Below are 15091 nucleotides of genomic sequence, written 5' to 3'. Positions count from 1 at the left end.
CTAATCCTTTGACTAAACGTACTTTACTTGTAATTAGGTAGATCTAAGTTGGATTTAATGTATCAAGAAGTATGTTGTTCAAACATATCAAGTGGTATCATTAAAGACATGAAGTGTAACACCCCAGCCTTTACAAAATAAATAAACAAATAAAAGGGTTGTTTTGGAAATTATTTAAGTGGCGGCATTTTTTTGATAAGACCCAAGCCTAGCCCTAGCCTTATATGTAACCCACATTGGCTTCCTCCTCTATTTTTCTAAAGTGTCGCCTCCCATCACCTTTCCCTCTTTCCTTTGGTGTTCCCATTCCCCATGGCTGAGAATCCTCTCTCTCATCCTCATGTGAAGTTTATTCACTTTTTCCTCTTAAATTTCTATCTTGGTCAACTCATGGAAGGTTCTTTTCCAATCAAAATCAACCACCAAGAGTTCTAGTGGCTATTTTGGCAGACCCATTTGAAAGACCATCCCTCTAAGTTTGGTTAATTCAATAGATGAGGTAAATATCTAAGTTTTCTATCATTTTCTTCTATGAAATCCTTTGGGCTAGTTTATGATGTTTATGGTATATACTTGATGGGTTTGGTGAGTACTGGAAGTTTAGAGGGTTATGAGGATTTGGGCAGCAAGAGTTTTTATTAAATCTGAAAATTTCAAACTATTTGGGGGTGTTTGCTTTGATGCGGTGTTTTGGTTGTCTATTTTACTAATGGGTATTTGAGGTTTGGTTTCCTAGAGCAGCTATATGGGTTTTGTTGTTGCATGAGTTGATTCCAAAGTGTTTCCTTTGCATTTGATTGCCTTTGACATATGTGAATGTGGGCATGTGCTTGTTGCATGTCAACTGTTTGGTAAATTGCCTATATGAGTTAGAGGATCGAATTTCTTGACTCGTGTTGTGATTACTATTATATGAGGTTATTGGTTGCATTCATAGTTGTTATCATGTGCTAAAACTTGTAGCTTTGAGGTTAATCAAGTCTGAAAGTTTTTGGTATAATATTAAGATTATAGTAATTTTATTTTGGAATTGTGAATCTGTCCCTGACAGATTTGAGTTAGCTGCGATACATGATTTTTAATAAATTATAGAAAAATCATTTTGGGCTGAATTTTTTATGGTAATACTACACATATAAGAGCTTATCCCTATTTAATTTCAAGTTAATCGGATAACCTTTCGTGGACCAAACAATTTTTACAAAATGGCTGACTTGCTGTGTATTGAATCTAAAAGTGCGATGAAAATGCTGGGATTTTGTGGAATTTACTTCAAATCTTTGTTGAATGGATTGGTTTGTAAATTCATGTGCTTTAATCAACGTGTGTTTTACTTAATTAAGGCTAATAATGGTTTGGTTTAATCATTTATTGCTCTAACGGAAACTCATGAGATATGCTACCCCTATTATGAATTTATGTGTTTTATGTTATATTTATATATGCACATTGCTTACAGTGGAGAATTAAAATGCTTTGGTTTTGTGTTGTGGCACTATGAGTTTGTATGCTTGTTTGGTTCTCGTTTCGGAATGGGTACTTGTCTTAGGTTGGGCAAGCTAGGCTTTAGTGCATTTGATTTGTTTTAGGGGATCCTATTCGATTTTGGAGACAAATGTGATGATCAACTTTGCAATAGGTCTTGTTATTAATAGGTTTGGTCCTTATGTTTCTAGGTTTTGAGATTCTTGGTGATGGACCTACTGATGGGTTTGGTTGATTTCTTTTATTTTTGCAACTAAGAGGTAAGTCGTGTTTACTAATTTTGGGGGTTTTCCCAAAACAGTGTTGATTATTAAACTATTCCATATAAAAGAAATATGTTGATATTCTATATATAAATTGATATTTTATAAGTGTTTGATGTGCACATTGACTATTCGTTTTATGAAAAACTTGTGGGACAACTTAAATTTATTTAAACTTGTATGTGGGAAGATATCTTTATATTTTGAGAATTATGAATGGATTATTTTGTGAGCATATTGAAATGTGTTTTGAAAACCTATGACAAGTCATGATTAAAAGCTCAATATTGTATTTAGTCCTTAGCAAGGGACAATCATACTGCAGCTAGTCCTTAGCAAGGGACGGTCCCAGAAAAGCGGAAGGTGCACATTTGATAGCTTCTTAGCAAGGGAGTATACTATTGAGGATCCAAAAAGGAAGCTCCTTAGCAAGGGAGTGCACCTTTAGGATCCAAAGGAGCCATCCTTAAGAAAAGGTATGTAAAGGAGGTTCTAGTCCTAAAAAGGGGACAGCACAACCCTGTCAATGGGGCGTAAACGTTAATTACGAGAAAAACCTAGGAAATTATTTTTATGATGGTATTAGTATATGTATTATGATGGCTCACAATATAAAGATATTTTCTTTTATATGAAATATTTGATGATAAAACATTTGAAAAGTTTGTTACCACACCCCAATGTTAGTGAATTCCACTTATTGAGTTATCTCACCTCTCTTTTATTTCCCCTACAATAATTACGAATTATTTTATGGAACTGAGGATTTTTTTTTTTTTTAATGGCATTAAACATGGTACTAGAAAATTATTTTGAGGATGTTTTGTCTTTGGTGGATTAGAGCTCTGACATTTGTGATGAGATTTTAGGTTGTTAGTTTCTTTTATTTAATATATATATTTTTTTGGATTATTTAGATTGAATAGACTTCTATTATTTATGATTTTGGGGCGTTACATGAAGGTTAAGCCAAGAAAGAAGTGAAGAAAAGATATTTTATTAAGTCTCGACACAAGCTAGCAAATGCTACTACCAAAGATTAAAGTAGGAGCTCAACACAAGCTCGATATATCGAGATCTACAATTTTAGAATTTCCAGACATGAAATTCAACTCATGATAACTTGATTGATTAGGGTTTCTCTTCTTACAACCCTAGTCATATATAAACTTATTTTAAAAGTCATAATTAACGAAAACAGATACCTAAAACTCATATACTCTATGTGAAGCAATTGTATTTGTGCGCCATAGAGTTTTGTAACTAAGTGCTTCCTGATCTTCTTCGTTTATGAAGTGAAAAACTTTGCAGCTAATAACAATCATTCAAGTTGCTGGAGTTAGTCATGAACTAAGATCCGTGTAAAGGAGTTAGTCACAAATTGGAGATTTGGGCAACAAAGGAAAGAAGGCTGCTACAAGATCAAGTCCAATTGGGTATTAGAGCAAAGGTTCAACTGTAAGTTGGTATTTTGGGATAGGCCAAGGTAGTGGTAAAATTCCTCATACTTGTAACCACTTGATTATTGTTTAGTGGATTTTTGGGAGTGATCTCGATCACTAGCGAGTTGAATTGAATTAGGAGGTCGTGGGGACGAGAGGATTGCATGGGGTTGGGAGCAGATAGCAGGGGAGGTGGACTTCTTTTAAATGTTTACTCATTAAATTTTTGTCTTTACTATTGTTGAATCTTATGGAATAACTCGGACAAGTATTTCTTCGAGTCAGGCATCAAGCATATAGATAAGCCTTTGCAACCTCTGCAATTACATATGATAAGATTATTAGAACAACCAAAACATGCTAATAATCATAAAGAACAACAAATACAACTTACAAATAGGAATTTTAAGATAATTCTATTGTAATACACAACATTTTTTTCATAGGAGTTCATCAAACAGTATAGTTCTCAACTGAAAAAGAAGCACTTCCATATCAAGTTTCACTCTCTCCAACCGTGTAAGTTTCTTTGTTCCTCAACTGCCATAGTGGAACTGCTTGTAAGGAGTTCATTGTTGGTTTCTTGTGAGAAAGAAATTGTTGGGACACCCATTTCACTGTTAGCCTAGACTTTAGCTTAGTTCGTAAGCAAGCAAATGAAATTGCAGCAACAAGAGAAATATCTTGTGCTACCAAATGATTCAGAGGTGGGAGACGCTTGTCTAATATTTCATTTGGCATCACACTTTGAGATGATGATAATGATGTCAAGAGTTTGCCTAGATGTCTTCCCATTAACATTTCTAATGCCACCACTCCAAAGTTATACACATCACTCTTTTTCAGTCACATTCATAGTATAGGCCAATTCTACAAATATTGGACAAAAAGTAGGTACGAAAAAATGCAAGATGTTTTGTTTATCTTTAATCATATTTTTTATACTTTTCTTTCTGGACATTTGGACAAAACTTGCAAGTGCAGAAAACTTCCATCATAAGAGTATTGTTTCTAATTAACTAGCATGAGTATTATGAAAATTATAGCTAGGAGTATTACTAAAATTATATATACTTCACCAAGAGCAAAATAACCATAAGTCCTATCAATTGAAGTTTGATTGGAGGAATTCAAATCAAGAAGTCTAGTCATGCCAAAATCAGAAACAAATGCCTCTAACTCAAAATTCAACAAAATATTGTTGCTACATATATCTCGATGATCAATTGTCGGGATGCATTCATGATGCATGTAAGATAAGGCATGTGCTATGACTTTGATGATGTTTGCTCTCTTGGCCCAATCCAATTCCACAGCCTCAACATCATTGCTTAGGGCACAAAATAGGCTTCCCTTTTCCATGAACTCGTAGACCAAAAACATGCATCGTTTATGCAAACAATAGCCATGTAGCTTCACAATGTTTCGATGTAGATTTTTCATAGCATTTTAACCTTATTCTTGAAACTCTCGTCAAATATTGATCCTCAAATTCTAAGCAATGAAGTTTCTTCAAGGCAACTACTTTGTTGCTAGGTGACAATGCTTTGTATACATTACCATAACAACTTCATTGGACCAATCCCTTCAAAATTTGGATCCTCAACTTCTAAGCGATGAAGTTTCTTCAAGGCAACTACTTTGCTGCTAGGGAACAATGCTTTGTGTTTGATTTTTCTAGTTCTTTAAATTTTTGTCTTTTAAATCTGTTATTGTTGTTTTATTTTATTTTTATTTGTTTATGGATTTTTAAAATTTTAGAGCATTTAATTTTATGTTTCATAAATTTTAAATCTATTTAATTTATATGAAATTTTGAAAATTATGAAATGGGATAATCAAAATTTTATGCTTTCAAATTTATTAATAAAAAAAAATCATTACCGAAAATTAATTTTTGGTAATAAAAAAAAAAAAATTTTTGATGGTTTTGGCTATGTGGCATTTTGAAATGCTGCTCTTAAAAAAAAAAATATATATATATATATATATATAAGGGTATATAGTAGCTTATAGTGGCGTTTTAAGCAGCACTTTATAAACTCCACTATAGATCTATTGTCATTGTACAATAGAGACATTCAAAAACGCCGCTATATAAAACCCCTAGAGCCCAAAAGGACTTATGGTGGCATTTTTAGGACTTCTAGTGGCATTTCACGAACACCACTATAGACCCAATTTTTTTTGTAGTAAATCCAATATTGCTGAGTCTATTGTGTAGGATATAGCTTGCAAAACAGGGCTTTAAGAGCTCTAAAGTGCTTTTAGGAAAAATGAAAAGAAAATGATGTTTAGTAAAAGTAGGTGAAATGGTTTTTAAGCCCCGTAAAACTCTTGGAGCTTTTTTAATAATAGTGTTTTTTTTTTTTTTTAAGTTGAAATATGGATTTTTAAATAAAAACTCTATAATTTACAATTCATGCTTTAAATTTAGAGTTTCTAAACACTGTTCACTATTATTTGTTAAATATTTAAAACACTAAATGGATTTTAGTGAAAGCCCTGTGTAACAAAAACTCTATTGCTAACACTTTAAAACCAACGTATTAGCAATATTAAATTGTCTACCTTTTAGAACAATGCCTAAAAGGTAATCTAATTGAAAAAGAGAGAGAGGGGTGGGCGACGAGAGGGAGAGAGGGCAACAATTGGTTCCTAAAGTTTATATATTAAGTTAACTTATCATGTTTCAAATAAGCGTTTTTAATCTTAAAAAAAAAAAATATATATATATATATATATTAAAAAATAATAATAATAATAAAGAGTGCAATTAGTCCCTCCATCTAGTCCTATTAGTTTTCTTGTCAATGTGTCAAATAGAGTACTTAAAAAAATGATACAATATTTTTTTTAGTGGCATAAAATTGGATGTATTTTGTACTGTACATTGATAGAGGGCATAAACAAACATAAATTGAATCTTTATTAACACACTTTGCATAAATATATTTCAAATTACATCTTTGTTGACTCACTGTGATGTTAAGAAAATTATTTTTTGTGGTATAAGACTACAAATAAATGTAATTGTCACAGTATATGGCATCCTATACAGTATGTCAAGGGTTTCTATCTTAGGGTTGTAATTGTCACAACTCATGCAAATATTATATGGTGTTTTTGTACACATCACATCAGAATTTCTACTGCTGATTATCAGAAGTTACAAGGTGTTTCATATTCTGATTGTTGAAGTAGAGGTAACTTGTTTTGCCAGAGGCTGTAGTTGTAGCCAGAGGAGAAAAACCAACATAATTCCTATCTAACTTATCATGTTTCAAATAAGCGTTTTTAATCTTAAAAAAAAAAAATATATATATATATATATATTAAAAAATAATAATAATAATAAAGAGTGCAATTAGTCCCTCCATCTAGTCCTATTAGTTTTCTTGTCAATGTGTCAAATAGAGTACTTAAAAAAATGATACAATATTTTTTTTTAGTGGCATAAAATTGGATGTATTTTGTACTGTACATTGATAGAGGGCATAAACAAACATAAATTGAATCTTTTTTAACACACTTTGCATAAATATATTTCAAATTACATCTTTGTTGACTCACTGTGATGTTAAGAAAATTATTTTTTGTGGTATAAGACTACAAATAAATGTAATTGTCACAGTATATGGCATCCTATACAGTATGTCAAGGGTTTCTATCTTAGGGTTGTAATTGTCACAACTCATGCAAATATTATATGGTGTTTTTGTACACATCACATCAGAATTTCTACTGCTGATTATCAGAAGTTACAAGGTGTTTCATATTCTGATTGTTGAAGTAGAGGTAACTTGTTTTGCCAGAGGCTGTAGTTGTAGCCAGAGGAGAAAAACCAACATAATTCCTATCTGACTTTGATAAGCATATTTTGGCAACAAAATTGAAGAGCTCTTGTTTTTGGATAAAAGGTTGGGCTGCATAGTCTTCAATCGGCATCCACTAAAGAATGGAAAAAGAACATAAGAAAACCATTTTGCAATAGTTCAGTAATTATAGAAGGCCTAATAGGAGTTAAACTTTCTTTAACTTCCATTTCTTCAATATTAAGTTATGCCATTCCAAATCAAAACAGGAAAATTGGAGATAAGCCACTTTATTCCTACTAAATCAAAAGCACAATAAAGCTGATAGACAAGACAAGGTAATATCTTCCACCACCAAATAGTCAAGAAAAGTAGGTATTTTCATCTTTTATAGTTTTACATTGGCTCTAAATGTGTTTCAAGTTTAAATTGAAAAGGAAAATTGCCTCAATGATACATGATGAGAGGAGGGTTTCAAGAATGGGGGATGTAAAATAGTTCATACTAGTCTAAGCCATAAATAAATAGAGTAAAGAAAATATCTTGAATTAAGAATAAGCACAATTAAAAAGTTCCCTATAGGACTTATATAACTTGACTACACTATATGCTGGAAAAGAATATATTATTCTGAGTGCCTATTTCCACAATGTAACTTGTCCAACATCGTTTTGCCTAACAAAACTAATGCAATTTTATACTCAAATCTCTAATTTAAGTTGATGCCAAGCAAAACAGTCTTTGAAGTACTATTGCTATCAAAAAGTACCTGTGCTGCTTCAATCTCTAAATCCTGCTTCTCAATGTCAAAGGTACGTGGTTGTAACATGCAAATAAAAAGCAAATCTGATTTGCCAAAGAATGACTTGTGGCTTTGCCTGTATTGTGTGTGAGAGAGATATTAGATTGAAGCCAAAACTTAAAAAATTAGATTAGGGAACATACAGTTTTATTAAAAACAATTAATATAATAACATTAACTTTTTGCAAAACATATAATAACATTAACTTTTAGTGCAACAAGTTCCAATAAATTTTTCAGAATGCAATATCAGTAGACTTGCTTTAACAGGGAAGACTATTCATACATCTAAAAAATAATATCTTCAAATGCAGGTGAATTAGATAGTAATAGGCAATTTTCTAACCTGAATGCTAAAACTTCAACAAATTCTGTCTCAACCTGAAACAAAATAAAAGCAGAAGTCTTAGATTTACTGTTTCATGTTTAAACCTACACATATGTAAATATCATACTCATTTTAGTCCGCAAATTGTGTTTTTATCACTTACTCCTGTCTCTTCTTTCACTTCCCTAATTACAGATGTACAAAGGTCCTCACCCTGCGTATGGAAAATTTCAATACAGACTGAAACATTTTCTAAAAGTTTCTAAAGAATATGTAAAGAATTGCACTCAGGGTGTACTTACTTCATTAACAACCCCGGTAGGAAGCTTCCATACGCCTGTTCCTTTGAATTTGCCACTATTCTCCTGAACTACAAGCACCTACCATAAGATAATTTGATTTAAGTAGTCAGATATATTAACCCATTACAGAACTGTCACTCAATTTCTGGTATTTAAGTATTGGAATTGGTAAGTCAAAGACACCAGAGCAAGTTGTTTTGCATATATAGAGTATAAACAAAGCAACTTATAAATTATAAGAAGTTCAAACATGAATAATGTGATACACCGAGTTCTTTGGATTGGATATAAGTGTGTTTTGGGAACATCTGTTGAGTCCTACATCAGGCATGTACTAAGTTGATACGGGCTATAATGATTACGAATAGTTCTAATATTAACTTAATTAAACCTTTTGGAGTATACCATAGATGCGGTTAGCCATTTCCTCAAGTCATGATAAGTAAATTTTAATCATTTGATTATGTAGTGGGTTCTTTTCTAATAACCATTAACATTATTACTTTTGATTTTTCAAATTATATATATATATATATATACACATATGAAAACTGTTGGAAAAGCAAGAGCAAAACTGGAATTCCCAAATCATTGCTTCTTTTTGATGTCATGGTAAGGGAAAAGGGAAAGCCAGAAATTAATTTTTAAAAAAATACCTCTCTTTGATTGTTCATGACAAAAGCACCAACACCTATTCGATGTGAAGCATTTTGAGGAATAGTATCAGTGGTTTCAGGAAGCCAACATACAAGCATTAAGTAATCTGGTTCAGCATGGTGATACCTAAATCCTTCCTGTAAAATGAGCAAGCAAGATTATTAAAAATTATATACCTATTGTCAATGGTAAATGAAAAGGTACGAGAGTTTCAATTTGTTTGTACAGAAAGCGCCCACTCTCGTAGTAGTGGACATGAAAATTATGCAAATAAACAGGTTATATTTGTCATTGACCTAATCAGCTTCATTTTAATTTATATTATGCAAGAATATAATTAGTTCTACATTCAAAATAAGTTCCTGGGCTAACCCAGTGTATAATCTACATTGGAAAACTGTGCTTACCTTAACTGCAGCTTCAACAAGATTTGCATGTTCGATAGGCAATTTAATCCAGACACCTCTCTTGCCCTGCAAATTACATCCCAAGTTTATAACATAATAGGAGGTAGCTGAAATTTCTACATCAAATGGATTAATTGGACGTGAGGGGATAAACTGATAAGATTATAAAACACTATATATACCTGTTGCCTCCATTGTGATATTGAAGCTCTAAGCAAAGGTGAAAAGACCTTAGAGTCCATAGGCTGCTCAATGTTCACGACAACTCCTCCATGTAAATCATTAACTGAATTTAGTAGCTCAACTTGTTGAACTCTATTTTCAGGCATGAATTGCTTTTCTACTGACATGGAGCTTGTCGAAGTCGACATGTTTTTGATCAAGAGTGAAAATATATTACCTGAACAAATCAAAAAGAAAAAGAAAGAAAGAAAGAAAGTCATGCATTGAGTTCAGTTTAAGACTTCATCCTGTTGAGTTACCGGAAACTCTGACATTAGATTGTTGAACAATAGACTGAACAAGATAACTTTTATTTAAAACTTAACTCCCTTATTGAGCACCTGAAAAAGAAAATCCCCTCAAGCCTTAGCAGTCATGGAAAACCCCTTTTGCCTTTTGGGTAACCAATTGGAATGTTGACTCTTTGAATTACAAAACTTTACAATTACAACACTTTACAAGCACTATTATTGCATCAATACACACACGGCACTATCACATGCACTCACTTCACCAAATACACATGCACACCTAGCGACACTATAGCTCTCCTTTGTTGACTTTGCTTCACTTCTCTTTAATTTACTTCACCGAACACTTGACTTCTCTTCACCTCACACACTTCACCTTACACGTCTCTCACACCTCATACTAGTCTCGCACTCTACTTAACAAGTCTCTCACACTTCATACACCACAAGTAGGAACCAGAGGTTGCTATTTATATAAGCATAAGGTCGGTTAAGTAACCGACATTGAAGCTTCTAGCTTCATCTAATTTCTGCCACAATAGAGTTCTAGTACTTCTAGGCTTTATTTATTATTATTATAATATCTAGCCCATGACAGCCTCTAGACTATTACAACAATTTGTGGCTGAGTCTTACTTCTACATAAAAGTCTCTAGAGATATCTCATAGAGAAATCCGGAAAGAGCAAGAAATTTCCGGAATGCAAGAGAATTTTCTAGAGAATGAGAGAGAGGCGGTGCTTGATTTTAACACTCCCCCTCAAGACTGACTCTCTCTCAATTTCGACATTGTCGTCATACCAAGTTGCTTTCTAAAGTCTGCAAACTTTGTTGTGTTAAGTCCTTTAGAGAATATATCTGCAACTTAGTCCTCTGTCTTAGTCTGGCACATTTCTATCTCTCCTTGTAATACCTTTTCTCTTACAAAGTGATAATGCACCTCCACATGCTTGGTTCTTGCATATTAAGGTATGTTCGTCCCTTTTACATACCTTAATATGCAGCAAACTGCTTCCAAGTGAGGCTTCCTTGGATTTTGCATGTATCGGCTTGCCACTCCAACTGCATATGAAATATCTGGCCGCGTCAATGTTAGGTAGATTAAACTACCTACTAATTGTCGATACATGGTTGGGTCTTCTGGTTCTTTGCCTTCTTGTGCATAGAGCTTAGCATTGACCTCCACAGGTTTAGCGATTGGTTTGCAATTGAGCATCCCGAAATTTTGAAGTAAGTCCTTTGCATACTTGTGTTGACACAAGAATAAGCCATCCTTAACTCGATCAACTTCAAGTCCAAGAAAGTGCTTAAGCTCTCCAAGCTCCTTCATTTGGAAGCGGACTGCTAAATTTTCTCTTGTTTGACGAATTTCATCTTCGTCATCTCCAGTGATGATCAAATCATCAACATATACAAGGACAACTACTAATTTGCTTCCTTGTAATTTAACAAACAAACTTGAATCTGCTGGAGCTACTGAATAACCACTTTGAATTAAGAATTCTGCAATCTTACTGTACCAACCATGCCCTTGGTGCTTGTTTTAACCCGTAAAGTGCTCTTCGTAACTTACAGATATAATCTGGTTGGGCTTTGCTCTCAAATCCCTTTGGCTGCTCCGTGTAAATTTCCCGATCCAATTCTGCACCTCACACACTTCACCTTACACGTCTCTCACACCTCATACTAGTCTTGCACTCTACTTAACAAGTCTCTCACACTTCTTACACCACAAGTAGGAACTAGAGGTTCCTATTTATACAAGCATAAGGTCAGTTAAGTAACCGACATTGCAGCTTCTAGCTTCGTCTAATTTCTGCCACAATAGAATTCTAGTAGTTCTAGGTTTTATTTTATTATTATTTTAATATCTAGCCCATGACAGCCTCTAGGCTATTACAACAATTTGTGGCTGAGTTTTACTTCTATATAGAAGTCTCTAGATATATCTCATAGAGAAATTTGGAAAGAGTGTCATGGAGAAATTTCCGGAATGCAAGAGAATTTTCTAGAGAATGAGAGAGAGGCGGTGCTTGATTTTAACACATCCAACAGTAACAACTTATCAGAAACATGACTCAAAGAATATTACCAAATCTTGAAAATAAACACCCCATTTTGACAAAGAATAAAATGGTGGGTGAAAGCAAATACCCCTTATGCCCCATTAGCAAAAATGATTTAGACGGTCTTAGAGTGTTAAATAAATAGGATTTGAATTAAATATTATGAAATGTTCCATCCAAGGTGAGTTTAGATTATTAGCTTCTCTTTCTTTTAGTTTTTTAGTGTATATACAGCTTTTTACAGCTATCCAACCTTAGCAAATGTGTTGGCTCAACTTTTTTGATGGAGAGAATAGAATAAAATTGAATGAAAAGAAAAGAATATTTTTATAAACTCATCCCCCCCGCCCCCACCCCCCACAAACAAAAAAAATTTTCTCAGTTTCATTAAGAACTAGTTTATACGTGCATATGCACAAATATAATTAAAAACAACCACAAATATATACACAAAAGTTTCTATCTAGTAACAGACTATATATATTTATATTATTATATAAAAGATTAAAAAAATTTGAATTAAACCTTTCTATTTTTAGGTTTAGATGAATGATTTTGTATGTGAATATAATTAAAACAAAATTAGAGTATTATTAAAAGTACTCTTAACATGAAATTATTAGGCAATTATAACGACACATCGCATCAATATATGACAATTCAAATGAAACTTGGCACAAAATTGAAGTTCAATTAAAATCTAATTTGATTTCAAAATATATATATATATATAATTTATATTTTAAATTAAATTTTCTCTCAACATTCACTTTAACATATTACATAATATATGACTTTTTCTATTCAATGACCCTAATTTAATGAGTATATATAGTTCAAAGATGTAGAATAAAAATTCCTTATTTCAGTTATTTGCATCAAACTTTGAGAGAGAGAGAGAGAAATAAATAAATAAAAAATTAACAAGTGGATATATATATATATATATATATTTGAAGATAAGTTGTAGGATTTCCCACCAGTAAAGGAATGCGTGTAGTTAAAGAAAAACTTTATATGAGACGAAGAGGTAGTTTGTTGCGTCTCTTTCAAATTTATTGTAGCTGACTTTATAAATTTTTTTTTAAATTAAACCGTAATATTTATTAGAATATATACGCAAATAATAATAATATTTTAAAACAAATTTATAATATATTACATAACTAGTGCATTCTAGCTAACCTTACAAAACAACTGAAAAGACCAAATACTCCTAACATGTTTTGTAAAGCTTAATTTTATCAGAAGACAAAATAATATTCTTACCAATCCTAACCAAAACAACTACTGGGTGTTCATAACATGACAAAAACATTACAAAAACAGCCTAACTTGATTTTAGTTTCTCGACAAAACTGCCTTGCTCCACAAAACAGCTATTAGAGAGAGAGAGAAATAAATAAATAAAAAATTAACAAGTGGATATATATATATATATATATATTTGAAGATAAGTTGTAGGATTTCCCACCAGTAAAGGAATGCGTGTAGTTAAAGAAAAACTTTATATGAGACGAAGAGGTAGTTTGTTGCGTCTCTTTCAAATTTATTGTAGCTGACTTTATAAATTTTTTTTTAAATTAAACCGTAATATTTATTAGAATATATACGCAAATAATAATAATATTTTAAAACAAATTTATAATATATTACATAACTAGTGCATTCTAGCTAACCTTACAAAACAACTGAAAAGACCAAATACTCCTAACATGTTTTGTAAAGCTTAATTTTATCAGAAGACAAAATAATATTCTTACCAATCCTAACCAAAACAACTACTGGGTGTTCATAACATGACAAAAACATTACAAAAACAGCCTAACTTGATTTTAGTTTCTCGACAAAACTGCCTTGCTCCACAAAACAGCTATCCAATTAAGAAAATTTGTAGGTACTTCTACAATACTGAAAAATGATATTTTTTTAATCTCATATTTATGGTGAGCTTCATTATCAATTTAATGAATGAATTTTACTGATGAAAGAATATCATTCTCTTTGTTCAGGAAATAATTAAGAATTACTCATTCAATTAACTCAACAAAACCGCTAATTATTTAGAATTTTTATATAGATTATAGATATGAATAGAAATGGCGTAATATGTTTTTATAAAGATATTTCCATTACTTTCCATCCAACTCCAGACGAACTTACTTTCTATTGCATTAATTTCCTTTCAAACATAGAAACAATAACGAGATCAATATTTACTTCTATTGATTATATTATATTCTTTAGTGTTAAATGTCAAGCCTTGAAGGCTCAAAGTCTCAAACTATGACCAAACTCTAACTGGGCACGAGTTCTCATTTTAAGGAGAACTGGTTCGAATTACGAATCATTTCCTCTCATTGTCGTAAATATTTTTTTTTCTTTTTTTTAAATTCGTAGCTTGAGTAGTATTTTCTATACCACCCAACCCAACCATGAATGCAACAGTATAAAGACACTGTATTTTAAGGACAAGGAAGATAATATGACATACCAAGAAAAGGCCTCTTTGGAAGTGGAGGGGATGCTGCTGCAAATGAAGAAGCTTGAAGGGTCTTCTTGTTTGTTGAAAGATATAAATACAACAAATTGATGGTTGAGACTCTTGACCTCTGCATAAGTAAAAGAAAAGAATTGTAATCGTACAGCTTTTAACTTCCAAAGCTTCAAACCAAAATCTGAATCAGAAAGGCATCTACCAGTAGCTGATTATATAACTCAGAACCCAGAGGACAATTTCCCTGCCTGCAGACTTTGAATGGAAAAGGCCAGCGGTTTGCACTACAAGTTCCAAGAAGAAAGTCAAGAATATTATTGGCACGTCTTCTTTTTTTCTTTTTGGTCAACACACGTCTTCTTCATTTACCTGACACCTCACATGCATCTCATTATATAAATAAATAAATATATACACATATATATATATATATATATATTGGATTCCCGTGGCATTACCATTTTAATTAAAATATAAATTATTGTAACTTCTTATATATTGTTCTTCTGGTAAATAGTAAAACATTCTAAAATTAATAGATAAACCTCTAAGAAT

General features: G+C 32.1%; 2 protein-coding genes and 1 long non-coding RNA gene across 6 annotated transcripts; 1 reads left to right on the top strand and 2 right to left on the bottom strand.

Annotated features, from left to right (window-relative positions):
- Positions 1–244: 244 nt before the first annotated feature.
- On the top strand, positions 245–3094 carry LOC136065368 (uncharacterized). Its single transcript, XR_010627001.1, has 3 exons — positions 245–499; positions 1677–1745; positions 3060–3094. It is a non-coding gene; the product is annotated as an uncharacterized LOC136065368 (long non-coding RNA).
- Positions 3095–3685: 591 nt separating this feature from the next.
- LOC111988862 (MDIS1-interacting receptor like kinase 2-like) lies at positions 3686–4633 on the bottom strand. Its single transcript, XM_024020671.2, has 2 exons — positions 4265–4633; positions 3686–4027 (listed from the first exon to the last, which is right to left on the bottom strand). Exons 1-2 carry the CDS (start codon positions 4631–4633, stop codon positions 3686–3688), a joined length of 711 nt encoding a protein of 236 aa, XP_023876439.2.
- Positions 4634–6688: 2055 nt separating this feature from the next.
- LOC112028973 (nudix hydrolase 7) lies at positions 6689–14844 on the bottom strand. 4 transcript variants are annotated; one of them, XM_024061661.2, is made up of 10 exons: positions 14739–14844; positions 14534–14651; positions 9684–9901; positions 9502–9567; positions 9094–9231; positions 8438–8515; positions 8299–8349; positions 8154–8188; positions 7775–7883; positions 6689–7141 (listed from the first exon to the last, which is right to left on the bottom strand). In XM_024061661.2, the coding sequence occupies exons 3-10, from the start codon at positions 9870–9872 to the stop codon at positions 6932–6934; spliced, it is 876 nt and encodes a 291-aa protein (XP_023917429.2). In that variant the 5' UTR covers positions 9873–9901; positions 14534–14651; positions 14739–14844; the 3' UTR covers positions 6689–6931. The 4 variants fall into 4 exon arrangements, with proteins under 4 accessions (XP_023917429.2, XP_023917428.2, XP_065624540.1 ...); XM_024061660.2 differs by lacking the exon at positions 14739–14844 and having other exon boundaries at positions 14534–14732; XM_065768468.1 differs by lacking the exons at positions 14534–14651; positions 14739–14844 and adding an exon at positions 10050–11956.
- Positions 14845–15091: the final 247 nt, after the last annotated feature.

Source organism: Quercus suber, unplaced genomic scaffold (genome assembly GCF_002906115.3).
Source record: "Quercus suber isolate HL8 unplaced genomic scaffold, Cork oak 2.0 scaffold_944, whole genome shotgun sequence".
NCBI lineage: Eukaryota > Viridiplantae > Streptophyta > Magnoliopsida > Fagales > Fagaceae > Quercus > Quercus suber.
This window is presented reverse-complemented; position numbering and strand designations above follow the sequence as displayed.